The following is a 21,367-nucleotide window of genomic DNA, read 5'->3' on the forward strand; positions in this document are numbered from 1 at the left end:
ATTTCATCTTACAGGTAAAATGAAAGGCCTGGCATTTATTCAAGATCCCGATGGCTACTGGATTGAAATTTTGAATCCTAACAAAATGACAACTATTATTTAGTTCTGTGAGAATACTGCTTTGTGATTTCAGTGAAGACCTTGTGGGAGGTAAAAAAGGAAATGGTGTAATTCAAGATAGACAACAGAAACATCTAGGACTGAAGAATCATTGTCCCAATTCAGATTATTCTGAAGTCCATTCCCCTTTTCTATTTCAGCCTATGTTTTTCACCTAATAATTCAGTCATTGTGGTTTTAAAGTAGTGCTTTGTCTTATGTCCTTGAATGTAATTAAATAACTTTACTTTTTTATGTAATAATTAGAACAGTTCCCTTCAGAGGCTGCATTTGCCTTCTTTCTCCTATATATGATTTCTGAACAAGTCTGCCTTTGAATCATCATTCTCCAAAAAAAAAAAAAAATTAACAAGTTTTTGTTGTGTTTACCTTCTGGGGTTTCAGTTCCTCAGAAATACCTTTTCACAATGAAAAGTAAAGAACACTGAACAAAAATGAAACTTCATGTATACTTCAAATAGTATAAAGTGTTTATTTCACAAAAGAGAAGGCAGTCTTGGGAGCAAGTCAGAATCAGACTGACAAGGATGTTGATAGAAAAGCTAATTTCTTCTTACTTACAAAGTACTTTCTAAGCTCAAGGACTAACCTCTTTATTTGGGGATGGGGCGGTAGATGGGAAGAATATTTACTGGTGTGCAGAGACTGGGCTAGGCTGTCACTGTATCTCATTTAATCCTCCCAGCTATCTTCTATCCTGTGAGAAAGAAGGCAGGCTAGACATGGAAAATAACTTTAATGAATTAAGGCAGTATTATAAATGGGCTCAAGTACTTGAGACCTGATTCTCATTTTTAGTATTAAGATTGTACTTCAAAAATTAGTACCTCACAAGACCTCCTCCACTCACCTCTGCTGTGAAAACCATCAGTGAGTTTGAATGTTGTCCTCTCAGCATTAGGGCCCGAGCACCAGGATGAGGGAAGGAGCGGCGGAGGAAGTCTGTAGTACACGGCGGTTCTGGGGACACCTGCTTATCCCTGGGCAAGCCATGCCTGTGTTACTTCATTACTCAAAGAGCCCCTACCCCAAGGTCTTTCTGATGTCAGTAATCATTTAGGATAAATGATGTTCAGCAAAAACATTACTTAGTTATCAGGAATCAGCTCAGTGGTCTTCCTTGCCATGATTGACATTTGATGGGTTTTAAAAAATCAAACCGATTTTGACAATCTCATGGCCCAGAGAAACAAAAACATCTGGTTGGTGGTTTACCTAACATTTAGATTTTCTATAGACTCTAGCGGAAGACCTTTGGATAGGCTGTGCTGACTGCTGTTTCCACTGCTAGAAGCACTTGACATTTCCTTTTTGGGTGGAATGGATTATGTGAGCAATTCAAACAAAGAGCAGTACTTACAGACTGAAAGAAAATAAAATTTCAAATAAGACTGTGTTTAATTTGTGAACTGACCAGCAAATTCTTTTTAAAAAGGCCGGCAGTGGGGCACCTGGGTGGCTTAGTTGGTTGGGCATCCGACTCTGGGTTTCAGCTCAGGTCCTGAGCTCATGGGCCCTGGGATTGAGCCCCAAGTGACCTTCACACACAGTGGGGCGTCTGCTTGAAGATTCTTTCCCTCTGCCCCTCCCCCTACTTTCATATGGCCCCCCCCTCTTTCTCTCTCTATCTCATACATAAATCTTGAGAAAGAAAAAGAAAAAAAGCCTGCAATGATTTGAAAGGGCTTGCAGGTTCATCTGAGCTGGAAAACTGTAATTCTGTCTGTCCTGCAAAGCAGATAGTTTCTATGGATAAGTAAGTGTGGAAAAGGTGGGAAGAGTAAATAAGGGTAAAGGAATATGGTAGAAAAGGTACAAAGAAGAAAGTCCAAATATCAAAAGGTGAGTTGTGGGAACCAGTGAAGACCAGTTTCAAATGCTAGGTACTGGAATTATCAAATGGGAAGGTGATTAGATTCATAAATCTTTTAAACCTTATTTCTGTGGGAAAAAAGCTTTCTCTACTTGCTAAGTAAAAATGTGTCAAAAGACAGGCCTTGCTTATTCCTTAAATTCATCTCTGTGTGCATTGAAAGGATGTATATTCTATCACCAGGTGCGGGACTGGGACAAATGACTTATTTCCCAATTAACTTACTCAGAAGTAGTGATATGAAAGAGTGCAGGAGAGCACAAGGTTTTCTCGTTTTCCACGACTGGACCACAAGACGGGAGCTTACTGTCAATGTAAAATCAGTCTCCCGTGAGCCCTTCACAGCTAAGCCTGGTACTCAGTTATAATACGGTGATTTGAATGAGGCGCTGATGGCTGAGAGAATTACTGTGGCTTCCTTACGTCGCAGTCTGAGCAGGACTGCATACAGTGTGTACACATACTTAGCAACACAACTGCTTGTGAAAAGGGTTATATTAGGACGCTTGCTGCTGGTCATGAGAAAAGACCCAATTCTACGGGTTCATAGCGGGTTCAGAGATCTCAAGAACCTTGGTTTCCTTCCTTCCCACCCTGTCATTCTCAGCATTTTCTTTCTGGGCTAATAGTGCTCATGATCAGAGATGCCTACCATGATTTCCAGGTGTCATGAATAATCCAACAATGTCCAGTGAAAGAAAAGAACATTTGTTCCTCCTGTGCTTTTAGGGACTATAAAAGCCTTCCCAAAGCTCCTCAGCGGAATTCCCCTTGTGTCTTGACAACATTGGTTCACTTGCCCATGTCTAATCACTGGCACAGGGAATGAGACCACTCTGGCTTGAAGAGGTCATATTTACTCTAGTTGCCTGCCTGAGGGTGGCCACTGGATCAGAACTGAGACTGCCAAAATGGAGGAGCAAACAAGGGCTTCTGAGCAGGCATAAACAGACTGCAACAAGGTGAAATGAAATGTTGAGAACCTGTAAGAAACCAGACATTTTCTGCCCTTGAAGAGCTTGGTCAAATATTGGGGTTCTCAACCTATCAGGCTTAGCAGACCCTTTTTACTACAAGATGGGAATATTCGTAACCTCGATCATACCCACTATCCTAAAATGAAATTCATACATAACTCACCCATATACACAATTTCAGAAAGGGTCAGTCCAGTGCCTTTACTGTAATGTAGAGTAGAGATGAAATCAATTTGTAATAAAACATGCATTTCAATATATAAATGCCCAGATACTACTACACTAGAAAACAATGAAGTAGATGCTTGCTCTTAAATACAGAAGTAAAACTGCTCAGTCAAGTACTGTTAATGCCGCCGGATATTTTAAAGACTGAATTCATGTTTCCTGAAGAGCTATAAGGTTACATATAGTGCGTACTGGTAACAGGTATGTTTTACTGGCCACTCAAAACACATGAATAGCATTTACTGTTGAAAATGTCCTTTTCCAAAATGGCGATCAAATTCTTGCTGACATTTTGAAGAAAAGAACAGTATTCCTTCTCTAGCAGGACAGTTTGTCCGTAGTGAATATTAAAATTATATAAGTAACAAAATAGGTGTTCTAGGCTCAGATAATAAAAAGGTGGCTTTATAATAATTTTATTGAAGTAATATTGACATTGTATAAGTTTAATGTGTACATTTGATACATCTATATATTGAAATATGATTACTAGAGTTAGCTAACACCTCTATCATGTCTCATAAATACCCTTTCTTTTGGGGTACCTGGGTGGCTCAGTTGGCTAAGCGTTTGACTTGGTTTCAGCTTGGGTTGTGAGCTTAGGGTGAGATCTAGCCCCATGTCTGGCTCTATGTTCAGCAGGGAGTCTACTTGAGATGATCTTCCTCTCCCTCCACCCTCCCCGACTTGCATGTGTACACCTTCTCTCTCTCTCGCTCTAATAATCCTAAAAAAAATTTTTTTGTGGGAACAATTAAGATCTAGTCTCTTAGTGACTCTGAAGTTTATAATACAATATTGTTGCCTGTGATCACTATCCTGTGCATTAGATATCCAGAACTTACCTACTAGTTGAAAATTGTAGTTTACATTTTTAAAAATTTTCAAATAGTTTTAGGTTTATAGAAATGATGCTAAGTTTCCATATAGCTCAGACCCAGTTTCCTTTATTTTTAAAATCTTACATTAGTATGCTGTATTTGTTACCACTAATGAAACTACATTGATGCATTATTATTAATCAAAGTCTGCACTTTATTCAAATTTTCTTAGTTTTAAGCTACTTTCCTTTTCTGTTGCAGGATCCCATCCAGGATACCACATTCTATTTAGTTGTCAGTTCTTAGACTCCTGTAGAATGTGATCTTTTGTAGACTTCCTTGTTTTCCTTGTTCTTTGGTTGTTTTGAGGAGTGCTGACTAGTCAGTGTTTCTCAGTTGGGATTTTATTAATATGAATTTTTTTTATCATGATGAAACTGGGATTATGGTTTTTTAGGAGAAAGTCTATAGAGGTAAAGTGACCTTCTCATCACATCTGATCAAAGTGCACATTACCAACACGATGTATCACTGATGATGGAAATCTTGATTACTTGGCTGAGGTGACTTTTGTTTTTTCTCCACTAATGAACACTGATCATTCTGCAGCTCTTACATCACATGAGACCATGGGAAACTAAGCCCTGAGGTTTATATATGGTCCCACCTATTATGAGGTTAATCTCCACCTACCCCCTTTCCATACTGTGCTCTGAGAGGAAATCAGTTATGTGAAGCTCACCTTCTTGAGGGGAAAAGCAAGCTTTTACCTATATGAATACTCAGACTTTCCAAAGTTGTGCAGACCCTGACAGGATGTCTTAAAACCCTGTCCCTGGTCCACTAAGGACCAGTTGTGAAGCCCAGCCAAAAATGCCCCCAAGAGTTTCTAAAACTACCCCTAGGGGTCAGTAATGCCCTATGAAGAACCACTGGTCTAAGATCTCAAATCCTAGTTTCTTTAAAGTGGAGTGTGAACTTAAAGCATTTGCAAAGGAATCTAAATTCAGAATCCAGTTTCATGGTTTCCTCCTTATTTACATGGTTTTTTTTTTTTTTTTGCCTCTAATTCAGGTGCAGTTTATTTTAGCTATTTGTCTTTGAGAGTTCCTTTAGAACATTCAACTTTCCTTTTACATAAACTTTGTTGCTTATATTCATTTTGTATTTTATTTAAAATTAATTATTCTATTTTATTTAAAAGTATTTTAATTTATTTAATAATAAAATAATAAAAATAAATAATAAAAAATATTTTATTTAAAATTAATTTATTTCAGAGAGAGCACATGTGAGAAAGGGGAGGGGCAGAGAGGAAGAAAAAGAATCTCAAGCAGACTTTCTGCTGAGTGCAGAGCCGCATGTGGGGCTTGATCCCAGAGATGACCTGAGCTGAAATCAAGAGTCGGTTGCCTAACCTACTGAGCCACTCAGATGTCCCTGTATTTTAAATTGAAGTCCAAAATTGGACCACAAATCTATGGTACATGGGAGCACCAGCGCCACCCTGTGTTTATTTGAGAAAGTGCTAGTCAATACATTATGGAAAACCAACATAGTGTAATCAACTCCCCAGTATACTGAACAGCCTCACTTCTCCCAAGGGTGGTCCCTGGGACCTGAAGCATCAGCATCACTGGACAGCTAGTTAAAAATTAAGATCTTCAGGCTTCACCTGAATGAGAAGCCTTATTTTCAAAGGATCGCCAAGCAATTAGCATATAGAATGTATGAGAAGCACTATTATACAGACTCCTTTCTAAAGCCACTAACACCAGAGAATTATATTCCCCAAAATATAAATTATTTTCTCCCACTATTATAGTAAAACATTCATTATTTGTAGCAATGAATGTAAGGAATGTGTATCTAATTTACAAACTCAGAGGTATAAGAAATGGAGTTTTTATTCTAACTGCACATAATTTAAAAGCCCCATTTTCTGAGGGGGTAGGTAGAAACTAAATCTCAATAAATTCAGGATCTCTCCTGCTGCTTTTCTCTGAGGTAAAATATTAAGTTCCTGTAATGTCTAGAAGGTTGGAGGAATGTGATCATCTGATCTTCCACAGGAGAACCATTCTATTGGCCTTTGCTGAAATGCCAAGTCTCCTATTTGGTCCTTTGTTACAGATCTATGGGTTTGCTGTTAGACCATCCTTCATTCTGGTCTGTCACCTCCCTTGCTACTTCATTCTGCTATTTCCATGCCATGTCAGCTGTTTCCATTTTGCTATTTCCATGTTATGTCAAGGAACTCTTTGGGCCTAAGAGTTCTCCTCTATAATGTTTACCCAGGGAACACTGATCATTCTGCAGCTCTTACATCACATGAGACCATGGGAAACTAAGTCCTGAGGTTTATATATGGTCCCACCTATTAGACATCCATCACAGTCATTTCTTCAGGGATCTTCCTGACTTCAGGGTTTCTACCTGGGAAACCAAATACAGGGCCCTTTTCCATTCAGAAGGTTGGGCCTCTTCATGGGGATTCACCAGGTCTCAGAGCTCTCCCTCCTCACAACTCAAAGGACAAAGGTTTTAGATTTTTGAAACTCAAAGGCCCTTTTCTTTTATAACATCTCTAAGGCCTGTGTTCTAGATGCCTGAATAGAGAAGGGCCATGGGTCACAGAAATGTAGGGAGAAAAGGTAGTATTTTAAAATATCATGCCACATGAATAATAGGATATATGTCCTTTAAGTCTGTATATAGGATTTATAAATCCTATAAGGATTTCTATCCCATTATTATATTATTGTAGTGTGCTCAATATGACTGGGGGGCACACAATCAATGATATTAAGTGTTCCCATTGAACCAGAAGGCTGGAAGTATGAGACAGGGATCCTGTACTCAGAATATTATAATTTGTGGAGACAAACTGCACAAAACAACAGCACAACAGCAAAGCAAAATATCAAGAGTTAAATGGGTTTAAAGGCAATAATAACTACTCTACGTGGGGCTTTTAGTGGCAAGTTATAACACCCTTAAATCAGTGTTTCCCTTTTAGGAACAAGGACCTCTAGACAAGCCAGGACTAGAGTTGTGGGGATAGGAGGCAAAGATGCCCGATGTGAATAACCAAGCAATGGTGGTAGGCAGGGGCTGCTCACATTTCCACCCCTTGGTTCCTAAACCCATGATGCTTGATTTAGGTATGTGCCCTGGCAGATGGCATCATGTCATTACAGGGTTATATCTCCAAGCTGACACGTCAGCTACCCCTTCAGAAGAGCATCTCATCACACTCCCATGCTTCTCATCTCTCCATATCAAATTTAAACTGGCTCAAGCACTCACATGCCATTTATGTAGGAAGTTCAACATCACTCTATTGGTGGTGCAGCATGTGACAGGTCTAGCAGGTTCCCTGCCCTGTGGCCACTACCACACCTCCTTTGCTGTAAAATGGACCCTTCGGCTGCCATCACCATGAGAAAAACATGCTCCAGGCAGCCATTGCCCTTCTAGCCTAGATCCAATCATGCGACACAAGGAGCAGGGCCATCCCAGGTCTCCGAAAGCCTGAAACAGAGTGACCTTAGCTGATCTGCATGAGCAAGAAATAAGTGCTTATTGTAGGCTACTGAGATTTTGTGGCTGTTTTTATGTAGCATTTTTGTGGCAATAACTGATTGGCACACATTTATATCTTTACCTCTTTACATTTATACCTTTACCTTTAAAATTTCTTAGTTTATCTTGTTCTTTTTTTCTAACTTCTTAAGTGGAATAATTACTTATTAATACTATTTTTGAACCTCAAAAGTGCATTTAAAAAATTAGGTTTTCCTGACAATACAAACAAATGGAAAGATATTCCATGTTCATGGATTAGATAAACAAATATTGTTAAAATATCAATGCTACCCAAAACAATTCGTAGATTTAATGGAATCTCTATCAAAACACCAACAGATTTTACCCAGAACTGGAACAAATAATCCTAAAATGTGTATGGAACCACAAAAGACTCCAAATAGCCAAAGCAATCTTGAAAAAGGACAAAACTTAAGGTATTACAATCCCAGATTTCAAGATCTACCACAGTGTGGTACTGGTACAACAACAGACACATAGACCTATAGAAGAGAATAAAGAATCCAGAAATAAACCCATGATTATATGGTCAATTAATCTGTGACAAAGGAGGCAAGAATATGCAGTGGGGAAAAGTCTCTTCAATAAAGGTGCTGGGGAAAAAATTAAAAAAAATAAAGGTGTTGGGGAAACTGGACAGCTAAATGTAAAAGAATGAAACTGTACCACTTTCTTACACCATACACAAAAATAAACCCAAAATGAATTAAGGACCTAAACATGAGACCTGAAACCATAAACATCCTAGAAGAAAGCCCAGGCAGTAATTTCTCCAATGTTGGCCATAGCAATATTTTTCTAGATAGTCTCCTGAAGCAAGGGAAACAAAAGCAAAAATAAACTACTGGAACTACATCAAAATAAAATAAAAAGCTTCTGCACAGCAAAGGAAACAATCAACAAAAATAAAAGACAACCCACTGTATGAGAGAAGATACTTGTAAATGACATACCTGATAAAGGGTTAGTATCCAAAATATATAAAGAACGGATACAACTCAACACACATAAAACCAAATAATCCAATTTAAAAATGGGGAGAAGACATGAATGGACATTTTTCCAAAGACATCCAGATGGCCAACAACCACACAAAAAGATGCTCAGCACCACTAATCATCAGGGAAATGCAAATCAAAACCACAATAAGATATCACCTCATGGGGCGCCTGGGTGGCTGAGTGGGTTAAAGCCTCTGCCTTTGGCTCAGGTCATGATCCCAGGGTCTTGGGATCAAGCCCCACATCGGGCACTCTGCTCAGCAGGGAGCCTGCTTCCTCCTCTCTCTCTGCCTGCTTCTCTGCTTACTTGTGATCTCTGTCAAATAAATAAATGAAATCTTTAAAAAAAAATATCACCTCACACCTGTCAGAATGGTTAAAATCAACAACACAAACAACAGGTGTTAGTGAGGATGTGGAGAAAGGGGAACCCTCTTGCACTGTTGGTGGCAATGCAAACTGGCACAGCCACTGTGGAAGACAGTATGGAGGTTCCTCAAAAAGTTAAAAATAGAATTACTTTATGGTCCAGTAATTGCACTACTGGGTATTTACCAAAAGTATACTGAAAACACTAATTTGAAAAGATGTAAGCACCCCTATGTTTACTGCAGCATTATTTACAATAGCCAAATTACGGAAGCAGTCCAAGTGTCCATTGATAGATGAACAGATAAAGAAGATATGGTATGTATACACAATGCAAGCTAAAAAAAGAATGAAATCTTGCCATTTGCAACAACATGGATGGAGCTAGAGGGTATAATGCTAAGTGAAATTAGTCAGAGAAAGACAAATACCATACAATTTCACTCATATGTGGAATTTAAAAAGCAAATGAACAAAGAAGAGGAAAATCAGAAAACAAACTCTTAACCATACAGAACAAACAGATGGTTACCAGAGGGGAGATGGGCAGGAGATGGGTGAAACAGATGAAGGGGATTAGAGTACACTTACATGAGCACTGAGTAATGTACAGAGGTGTTCAATCACTGTATTGCACACATGAAGCTAATATAACACCATATGTTAACTAAACTGGAATTAAATAAAAATAAAGAGGTAATTAAGTTAAAATGAAAAATAAATTAAAAAAATAAAAATACTAGCGTCTCCTCAGAACTGTTTTAGTCACATAGCACAGCTTATACTATGTACGTACTCACTGTTATTCTTATATATATATATTTTTGACATTTCAATTTTGATTTCCTTTTTAACTCTAGAAGATCAATCTTATTTTGCTATCCTTTTGATGCTAATTGTAGTTTACTGCATTGTGGCTAGTGAATGAGAACTGTATCACTTCTTCCTTTGGAAATTTACTATAATTTTCTTTGTGAACAAGCATAGGCTTGATCCTTGCTGCTGTTCCTTGGACAAAAACAGTATGTATCATCTGTTATGGTATTTACTAAGTTCTATTTACAACTGCTAGGTCAAGCTGAGAATTTAATTAAAATCCTCCACAACCAGTGCTATCCCCTCCCCCTCCCTATTTTCCTTCCTCTTTTTCTTTTTCCCCTTCCCCCTCTTCCTCTTCTTGTTTGTCTACTTGGTGCATTGAATTCTAAGAAACATTTATTAAGATCCCTTAAGAAAATTGTAGTTTTACAAAAATCTCTTCATTTTTGAAAAGGTTTCACCTTCCATAGTTTGCTACTATACTGTTTGATACATAAAGGTTTAAAACAGATCTTCATTTCTTGGGCTTTTATCAAACAGAATACCCTTTCTTTTTCTGTGTATAATGTTGTTGATCTTAAATTCCATTATACATGAAATTGATATTGCCACCTCTGCTTTCATTTTGTTTGCATCTAGTTGAAACGTTTGCTCTTCTTCCTTCTCCTTTAAAATTTTTTCTGCTTGGGGGCGTTTGGGTAGCTCAGTTGGGTAAGCATCTGCCTTTGGCTCAGATTATGATCTCAGGGTCCTAGGATTGAGTCTTGAGTCCCACATCAAGCTCTCTGCTCAGCGGGGAGTCTGCTTCTCCCTCTCACTCTCCCTCAGTTCTCTCCCTCTCTCAAATAAATAAATAAAATTTAAAAAAATAATTTTTTTCTACCTTATTATCTTATTTATTTGAGAGAGAGAGAGAGAGAGAGAGAGCGAGCGAGCATGAGAGGGTAGGTCAGAGGGAGAAGCAGACTCCCCATGGAGCTGGGAGCCTGATGTGGAACTCAATCCCGGGACTCCAGGATCATGACCTGAGCCGAAGACAGTCGCTTAACCAACTGAGCCACCCAGGTGCCCTCTACCTTATTATCTTAAGCTAGTCAATCAAAGTACATAGAAAATAGTGAATAGTTTCCCTCTCTCTAATAACAGCTAGCTTGAAGAAGTTTACATTAAAAATGTGGTGTATACCTATCCTTCAACACCATTCTCTAAGTTCATAAGTAAGTATTACTACTGAATAATGGCTCCCAAAATATCCAGGTCCTAATTTCTGAAGCCAGTGAATGTTACCTTCTGTGGAAAAATAGTCCTTGTATATGTGGTTAAGTTGGGGATTTTGAGATGAAGAGGTTATCCTGGATTAACTGGGTGGGTCCGAAATACAATCTTAAGTGTCCCCGTAAGAAGGAGATGGAGGGACATCTGACACAGAAGAGGAAAAGGCAATCTGAAAATGCCAGTAGAGACTGAAGGGATGTGGCCACAAGCCAAGGAATACTGGCAACCACCAGAAGCTGGAAAAGATAAGGAATAGATTCTTCTCTAATGACTCTGGAGAGAATAGGAAAATTAAGGATATTTATAATGCTCTCTGATATATCTTTAGACACATAATGGGTAAATAGTGCTCTCTAAGTCTCAAGGTACAAATATGGTGCCAACACTCCTATCTCTCCAAATCAAATTTGAGATGGCTCAAACACCCAGATGCCATTTAGGTCGGAAATTCAGAATCACTCTCTTGGGCTATTCCCACTGACCCTAAATTGATTTTCTTTGATGAAGTATGTGTACCTTCTGTATCACAGCTATCTGGAGTTATTGTGAAAAACAGACTCCCATCTGACTGATGGTATCCATCAATCAGAATCTCTGGATGAGGGGTTCAGCATGCCCCAGTGCATTCTTGTGCACACTTAACACATCTTAGTCTGAAATTTCCACATGACTGCTAGACCGACATTCTCTGATAGAATTTTCTATGATGATAGAAGTGTTTTACACATGTACTATGTAGTCACGGGCCACATGTGGTTATTGAGCTTTTAAAATGTGATTTGTGTGATTGAAGAATGGAATTTCTAATTTAATTGAATTTAAATAGTCACAGGAGCATACTGGACAGCACAGTTCTAGACAGTTAGTACCTGAGAGCAAAAACTGGATCTTTAATCTCTGTATCCCTCTGTGCCTGGCACATGGTAACCTGCACATAAAAACTGAAATGGGGGCACCTGGGTGGCTCAGTGAGTTAAGCCTCTGCCTTCGGCTCAGGTCATGATCTCAGGGTACTGGGATCAGGCCCCACATAGGACTCTCTGCTCAGCAGGGAGCCTGCTTCCCTCTCTCTCTCTGCCTGCAGCTCTGCCTACTTGTGATCTCTCTCTCTCTGTCAAATAAATAAAATCTTAAAAAAAAAAAAAAAAGAACAACTGAAATAGGAAACAGGTCTGCACTATTTCCATTTTTTGAGGTTCCTGGTATATTAAGAAGAAATGACAAAACAGATTGCTGAATTTGTGTTATATTTTAACTGTTTACCTTACACTTTTTTTTTCTGGTGCTGAGATTTTAAGATCTACTCTCTTAGCAACTTTTAAATATGCAATACAGTTTTATTAATTGCAGCCATCCTCCTGTACATTCCAACCCCATCATTAATTTTCTAACTAGAAGTTTATACCTTCTGACCCTCTTCATCCATTTCGCCCACTCTCCAGCCTCTGCCTCACCAATAGATTGGTGACCACCAATCTGTTCTCTGTATGTTGGAGCTTGGTTTTGATTTTGTTACTGTTTTAGATTCCACATTTGAGTAAGATCATATGGTATTTGTTTTTCTGTCTGATTTATTTCACTTAGCATAATGCCCTCAAGATCCATCCAAGTTGGATGGTAGCAAGATCCCACTCTTTTTTATGGCTGAATAGTATCTATTGTTTATATATACCACATTCTATTTATTTCATCCATGAACACTTAGTTTGTTTCCCTATCTTGGCTATTGTAAATAATGCTTTAATGAACATGGGAGTGCAGATATCTTCTTAAATTAGTGTTTCGATAAATACCCAGAAGTGGAATTGCTGCAGGATACGGTAGTTCTATTTTTAATCTTTTGAGGAAGCTCCATACTGTTTTCCACAGTGGCTGCACCAATTTACATTCCTACCAACAGTGCACAAGGGTTCTCTTTTCTCCACATCCTTGCCAATATTTGTTATTTCTTACCTTACACTTTCAAAATACCTTTATTGTCTATTCTCCAGATAATTACAAGATTATTATATCATAGACACATTCTTGTCTGATAAGAATGCCTAATTGTTATGGGGCATTCAATTGCCTTTCTACCTTTAACTTAGCACATATAAAAGATGTATTAAGACAATGATGAATCCTGATTTAAGATTTTCCATGTACCTTCAGATGAAGCATGTATGTGCAAATATATACACTAGTGAATACAAACCAGAACACTAATACATGGTAGAAAGGAATTTAAAGCAAATAATATTACTTTGATTAGATAATAGAAAAGGCAATTCTTCAAATTCTGGCCTACTAACAGAAAATATGGAGAGAAGTGGTGAAAAATTATTTGATGCAAGAATTAGGAACTTCCAGTTTCCCACTTACGCTTGCCAATCATTACCTTACCTATCTACCTCCATCAGAAGGAAAAAAAACAAAATTAAAAGAATGACGTTGTGTAGATTTTCAATACCATTAAAACTTCTTTGAAGACAATTCATTTTCTAGCTTTATTTAGCTAAACTGAAGAGATTGGAGACCTTATAAACAAGAGATCCTTTTTAAAAATTTTTTTTATTTTTTCAGTGTTCCAAGATTCATTGTTTATGCTTCACACTCACTGCTCCATGCAATATGTGCCCTCCTTAATACCCACCACCAGGCTCACCCTTCCCCCAACTCACCTCCCCTCCAAAACCCTCAGTTTGTTTCTCAGAGTACACAGTCTCTCATGGTTTGTCTTCCCCTCTGATTTCCCCCAATTCACTTTTCCTTCCCTTCTCCTAATGTCCTCCATGTTATCCTTATGCTCCACAAGTAAGCGAAACTATATAACTGACCTTCTCTGCTTGACTTATTTCACTCAGCATAATCTCCTCCAGTCCCATCCATGTTGAAACAAAAGTTGGGTATTCATCCTTTCTGATGGAGGCGTAATATCCCATTGTATATATAAACCATATCTTCTTTATCCATTCGTCTGTTGAAGGGCATCTTGGCTCTTTCCAGTTTGACGATTGTGGCCATTGCTGCTGTGAACACTGGGGTACATATGGCCCTTCTTTCCACTACATCTGTATCTTTGGGGTAATACCCAGTAGTGCAATTGCAGGGTCATAGGGTAGCTCTATTTTTAATTTAAGGAATCTCCACACTGTTTTCCAAAGTGGCTGCACCAACTTGGATTCCCAACACCTTCTTATCAGCATGGAAGAAATGTTGAAGTTTCAACTCCTGCTTGAAGTAAGGGCAAGTGGCTACACATAAGGTAGTCATCATTATATGGTTATCATTCATTTCCCTAGCTTTTTCCACAATCAGCTGAGGTGGGTGGCCAGTGCAATTGTATACAGAATGCAGAAAATTCTATTAAGTCCAAGCAAGAGAAAAACCCAGATTTAAGTAGGTTAGGATCAGGGAACAAATTAGAATGCAAATATGCAGACCACAGGTTCCTATTCAGGCACTAAAGCTGACCTAAGCTTGAATCATAGCTTCCTGATTGATGGCCAAAGTGTAAAGGGAAACACATTCAGTTACTTAATCTACTTGTCTGTATGGAAGACATATTCAGTTATTCAAGGGTAGCTAAGCTTTTCATGACACTTGGCTCTAAAAGAAAATTCTCTCATGGGATTTTCCATGGGAAACATAAAATGACCAAATGCACAGTAGCTGTACAGTAAATGCACTAGTGGGCTCTGTGGAGCAGTCTCTTCTAGAATCCCTTAATGTATGCCAAAGACACAATATTCAAAAGACAAGTCAGTAAATTACTCCTGGAAGAGGGTAAGAAAGGGCTGTGTGTGTATGAGCTCAGGATAAGAAGATCAGGTATGTAGTTTTCTGAGGCACCAGGTAATATTCTGTGGTTGAGTAATGGCAAATTCATACTGCTTAGAATTCAGTAATCCAATTAACAGATGGTAGGTGGTTGACAGTCTTTTGTGAAGAATGAGTCATCCCATGGAGATTCTCACCTCGATAGGAACATTTCTCTCTACATGGTGGTGAACAGAGGGAGAACCTGGAGGGAATCCAGAATTTTCCTTTAAAAACAACTGTTCAGAGGCGCCTGGGTGGCTCAGTGGGTTAAAACCTCTACCTTCAGCTCAGGTCATGATCTCAGGGTCGTGAGACTGAGCCCTGTGTGGGGCTCCTCACTCAGCAGGGAGTCTGCTTGTCCCTATCCCTCTGCTCCTCCTTGCTCTCTCTCTCTCAAAGAAATAAATTTAAAAAAATAAGAAAATGAGTAAGTGTTCAAGTCCATAAAGTTCTATCTGACAGAGTAGAAGGTCTGCAAACTCACATACAAGTCCGGTTCTTTTTTTGTATTTTATTTTTACAAAGTTAACTAGGTAACTAATACATTAACTAACATGTTATTTACCAATATATAGAGATCAATAGATTTCAAATCTGACAACCCTGGATGCTGGTCCCACCACTCGGCAACAATCTGTTAGGTGCTTGAATGCCCTGTTGGAAAATGAAGATTTGAACTAAAAAATTTTCAAAGAAGAAATATCAGTTGTTCACTAAAAAGTTTTCAAAGAAGAAATTATCAGTTGTTCACTTTGGCTATAGAAAAAGTCTGCATAACATTCCCATGAAATGTATGGCTTTTAGTAAAGTGACTGGCCAGTAAATCTACCTGAAAGAATTACTTGCAAAACATACCTTTATTTTTTTTTAAAAGATTTTATTTATTTTTTTGACAGAGAGAGAAACAGTGAGAGAGGGAATACAAGCAGGGGGAGTGGCAGAGGGAGAAGCAGGCTTCTCACTGAGCAGGAAGCCTGATGCCAGGCTTGAACCCAGGACTCTGGGATCCTGACCTGAGCTGAAGGCAGATGCTTAACCACTGAGCTACCCAGGTACCCCAAAACATACCTTTAAATAAAGAAATGAATGTGGTATTTAGTTATTGGGTTTAAGCCAATTAAACTTGAGAAAGAAATAATTATTTTAATTTTAGAACAGGTGATCTTTATCCACTCTTTCAGCCAATGATAAAACACAGAAACAACTGCACATTAAACTTCATTATAATAAAATATCAGCATTAAAGAAGATTATCGACTTTCTATCTCTAAAGCAAGCTAGCATATGTCAAAATAATCCAAAAGTGGTTTCAAATAATTTAGATACAGATTAAAAACAAGGAGGGCCACAACTTGCTTCTTTTATGTGACTTGAAATACATTCTGATCTGTCTGGACACAAATTCTAGTGATCCAGGTTTTCAAGAAATGCAAAAGTCCTGGTTTTCTAAGAACTAGGAATCTAGGGACGCCTGGGTAGCTCAGTTGGTTGGACTGCCTTCAGCTCAGGTCATGATCCCGGAGTCCCAGGATTGAGTCCCGCATCAGGCTCCCGGCTCCATGGGGAGTCTGCTTCTCCCTCTGACCTTCTCCTCGCTCATGCTCTCTTTCACTGTCTCTCTCTCAAATAAATAAATAAATAAAATCTTAAAAAAAAAAAAAAAAGAACTAGGAATCTATATTGAACTCATGGAATTTAATTGGAAACTAGTTCTTGTCCACAGAGTAAAGCCTGAGAAATCACTGGAAGCTGCAAACATTCTTTTATTTGCTTTTTCTAATTATAAATGTATACTGTCAAAATTTAGAAAACAAAGAAGAATTTAGATTATTTTTCCCCCAACTTTTTATTTTGAAAAATTTCAAACCAACAAAATACAGATATGCAGGCCAAGGGTGCTCCCAGTTACTAATTCTGAGCCACATTTAACTTGGAGCTCCTTGGCAGTCAAAGTGAAAGGAAAAAACCGCCAGTTATATAATTCACATTGCCTATAAAGAGAAAACATATCAGTTACTCAACAGTAGCCAAGTGTTTCATGACATTTGGCCTGAGAAAAAATTCTCTTGTGTTCATTTAATAAGGACTATGAAGCAGTATCACACACAAACAGCCCTACTGTAAGTGCACTGATAAGTTCTGGAAACCATGGTCTTCTAGAATCCCTCAATGTTAGCAGAAGGTGCCTGGTATGGTTGAACCCTGGCCCCAGCAGTTATTGTGTGACCTTGGGTAAAGTACTTAAAATTTCTATGCCTGATTTATTTATTTATTTTTTTTAGATTTTTTTTTTTAACATTTTATTTATTTATTTGAGAGAAGAGAGAGACAGTGAGAGAGAGCATGAGCGAGGAGAAGGTCAGAGGGAGAAGCAGACTCCCCGTGGAGCTGGGAGCCTGATGCGGGACTCGATCCCGGGACTCCAGGATCATGACCTGAGCTGAAGGCAGTCACTTAACCAACTGAGCCACCCAGGCGCCCTCTATGCCTGATTTATAAAAGTATTGTGATTAAACCACATACCTCAAAGAGTTGTTATGAGGCTTAAATGAGTTACTGCCTATTATGTACATAAAACAGGATCTGGCACATAGTAAGTATCATCATTATTATAGTAAATGTTAAAATGAAGGTGTGCACATGATATAATAGTACAGAGCAAGGGCACTTAAACTAAGGGTCCAAGGAAAGGAGGATGCCTGAGCTGGGTCCAAATCTTAAGTCTATTACTTAACTCTTGTCAATATGACCTTGACCGGATTACTTCAACTTTGTGTTCTCACCTGCTAAAACGGAGATACAATGTTAGCTGTTGATACAATAAGCTGATGTCTGCAAAATTAAATGAGATAATATCTGAGAATTAGATGAGCAAATGTAATAGAGTGTGGTATGTATAACAAATAGAGGTTTCCTCTTGGAGCTGGTGGAATAAATAAATTCCTCTTGCATTCAACTTGTACATATGCCCATTTTCCCCAGTTCAGCAGTGTACTTAGTTTAGAAGTAGATCTACATAAATAATCTTCCAGATCACAACAAAACTACCTAGAAGGAATGTTAAATGATTGGCACTTAGTACAACTTTCATTTTTTAAATTATCAGGGGAAATGTCATTGGTACAGTTATGTCCATTTTTGAAGCACATTATGCCTACCTGAGAGAGTAGGTAAATATCTTGGTTTCCATTGGACAAAATTGATTGCTCCCTTATCTGTATCACTTTATACATCCCTTATTTCACTTCATACAAATTTCTACTATAGCATGTAGTATACTGTGTTACAGTTAATAGTTCATTCAATTTGTACCTTGCTTTGCTTTAAAAAGAACTATGACAATGAGTTACATGCTTATGTGTTTATCTCCCTTCCTAAATTGTGAGCTTCTCAGATAAATGTGTCAGATCCACAGTATGTGGACAGAAGCAGACATATAATATACTAACTCTCAATGTTTGGTGAAATAACCTGAGTAGGATTTGAAGTGTGCTGTTATAAGCAAATGAGCCTAATAGAAAGTTGGGATTACCTAGGAATTTATGTGCAAATCATAGACTCAGCCTGATCTCTCCTTGGGTACATGAGAAAAACCAAAGCCTGGAAGAGTTAAAGTGATTTTCCCAAAGTTACCTAGCTAGTTAATTGCCAGAACCAAGACTAGAGTTTCAAACTTCCATCAACCATATCAGAGTCTAATCCACTATATTGACCTGCCTTTCAGACCCCACTAATTTGATGTCTATATCCACTACCTCACTTAAGCCATTATTATTGATCACCAATCACTTTTGTGTTCTTAAATCCAGTCAGTGCTTTTCAGCCCTTGATATACTTGACCTATTTGCGATCTCTGACTCTGCTGAACCCCATCTCTATCTTAGAATTCTTTCCAACCCTGGCTTTTGAGGCATTATGGCCTTGAGGTATTATGCAAGTTCCTCAGACTTTTTTGTGGGCTTCTGTTCATCTGCCACTGCCTTTTAGAGCTAGGGCTTCCTGGGACTCTATCCCTGGTCTTCTTTATTATTTCTTCTATATTTTCTCCCTGATTGATCTCATCCATACCTAGTACTTAAATTACTAATTAAAAGTTAATGTCCTCTAAATCTACTTTATTTTGACTCAACTTCTCTCCTCATTCATAGATCTGTGTAATTCAACTGCTTATTGGATAATTCCCTCTGGATCTGGAGGTTCCATTCATCAAGTCACAGTCACAATGCTCAGTCTTTGAGAGAGCCTGAGAACCTACCTGCATACTTCTCTTTCAAATAAAGGAGAATGTGGCAGAAGACCAGCTATCATCTTTACTATTGATTGTATCAGTTTCCTATTGCTATTGTAACAAATATCACAAACTTAGTAAACAACACAAATTTATTACCTCACAGTCCTGGAGACTAGAAATCCTAAAATCAAGGTATTGGCAGAGCTGCATTATCTCTGGAGGCTTTAAGGAAGACTCCGTTTCCTTGCCTTTTCCAGCTTCCAGGTGTCTGCATTCCTCTGTTCCATCTTCAAGGACAGCAGTGCAGATTCTTCAAATCTCTCTTTCTCTCTGACTTTTGTTTTCCCTGATTCAGACCTTCCTACTTCCAAGCCCAGCCAAATAACCTAAAATAATCTCTTCATTTTAAGATCCTTAACTTAATCCAATCTGCAAAGCCCCTTTTGCCATGTAAGGGAGGGAACACATTCATGAGATTCTGTAGATTAGGCCATGAACATCCTTTGGGGACCATTATTCTGTATGGATGTTACCTGTGGGCAGAGAGCTTCCTAATACCAAATTATGAAATTAAATTTGTTTACTAACTTTGTGGTCCTGGACCAGGCACCCTGTTTCTGGAGAAGGAGAAAGTACCACCAAGGCAATTTCTTGAAGGCAATTTTCTTTTAAGAGAAAAGAATGGGGTGGGCTATATATGTCCAATTTCTCCTTTTAAATTCACCAATCAGGAAGTCACTGCTTCAGGGAGTAGTGAGCTGGGGCAGGTGCAGTGAGAGGCCAGGAATATTATATTAATGGCTATCACTCCAAATGGAAAGAAACATCATGATTGGAGTCCAAATGGACTCCAGATTCCATTTGGAGTGATAGCCATTAATATAATACTACTGGTCTCTCCCAGCAACTGTCCCAGTGGAGATTGTTTCCCCAATAAGCAGATTTATATTTGAACTCATCACCATCTCATTCCACAAATCTGATCATCCTCCAAGACTCTCACCACCACTATCTTGTAATTTAGTACAGAAACTGGTGGATAACCCAGACTCATCTTTCTTCCCATCTTGCTAAATGGTTCCACCATCTATTTCAGCATCCATACTAGAAACTTGTCCTTCTCACTTATCCCCCACTCACTTCTGTCAATTCTACCACCTTAACAGCACTCATATTTATTCTTTCTCCTACATTTCCATTGTCAATACCTTTGTTAAGGCTCTTATCACTTCTTAACTGGAGTATAGCAATCACCTCAATACTGGCCTCCTGGTCTCAAGTCTTACTCTTCCTGTTCATTTTCACTTCCATACCTTGCTCATGAAACACCCTTTGCCTAGAATTATGTCCTTTTTAGATAGTCTCAAACCCCCCACACCCTGGTACCCCAGTCTGTACAAACGTCAAGCAAAATTGCCTATTCAGCATCAGCCAGGATCAGACTTGAACCTAGGTTTCTCTGACTCCAAAGTCCCTGCTTTCTTCTGCTCTTGCTTGGCCGCCTTCTCCTATAATAAAAATATTTTAAAGTCTAATTGGCTTTATACCCTACAAAGTAAGTTTGCATACATTATTTCCTCTTAGCCTCACAATTCTGCCTGCAGGCAGGATGGGTACTGTTAGCCCCATTTATAAAATAAGTTAACGGGAATTCAAGGATCGGTCCATCACACCCTGCTGCTCGGTTAACGAGGGTCACTCAGCAGTCTTCCATGTCAACCGCGCCCTCAGCCCCTTCTGGTTCCACTCCCTGTACAACCTTCCCGCACTTCGCAGAAATACCGACGGGATCCGCGCGGGTCTGGACGAGGCCACCGCTCTCGCAACCACAGGAGCCCTGGAACCCCGCGGCGGGGACCTTCCCATCTGCAGTGACGCGATCGGTGACGCCATACATTGACGTATGGTGACGTGACTTACCCGGAGCCAGGTGCCGGCAGGGCAGCCACACCCTGGAGCCCCCAGCTAAGGAGGGCGACGGCTCGGGCGGGTGGGGAAACACCGCAAAACCCGCCCGGAGGCACCTCCGACCCTAAACCCTCAGATCCCGCCTCCCCGCCGCCGACCGGTTGCTAAGTGACGCCAGCGCGCAGAGGCGCGTGCGCGGCCACGGCGGTGTGCGTGAGGGCGGAGGCGCGCCGCGGCGGCGGCGGCGGCTGCGGCGGCGAGGACGGCGGCGACGACGGCGGCCGAGGGGGCGGTGGCTACAAGGGGCGTGCGGAGCAGGCGGAAGAGGCGTCCGC

General features: G+C 39.4%; 1 protein-coding gene across 1 annotated transcript in view; it reads left to right on the forward strand.

Annotated features, from left to right (window-relative positions):
- LOC111147572 (glyoxalase I) overlaps positions 1-465 on the forward strand; it is a 34,802-nt gene extending 34,337 nt beyond the window's left edge. Inside the window, exon 6 of the mRNA XM_022503680.1 lies at positions 15-465. Coding sequence (XP_022359388.1) covers positions 15-103 — 89 coding nt within the window. The 3' untranslated portion in view covers positions 104-465. The remainder of the gene's footprint in view (positions 1-14) is intronic.
- The last annotated feature ends 20,902 nt before the right edge of the window (positions 466-21,367 follow it).

This window comes from Enhydra lutris, unplaced genomic scaffold (assembly GCF_002288905.1).
Source record: "Enhydra lutris kenyoni isolate GAN:26980312 unplaced genomic scaffold, ASM228890v2 scaffoldscaffold17, whole genome shotgun sequence".
Classification (NCBI taxonomy): domain Eukaryota; kingdom Metazoa; phylum Chordata; class Mammalia; order Carnivora; family Mustelidae; genus Enhydra; species Enhydra lutris.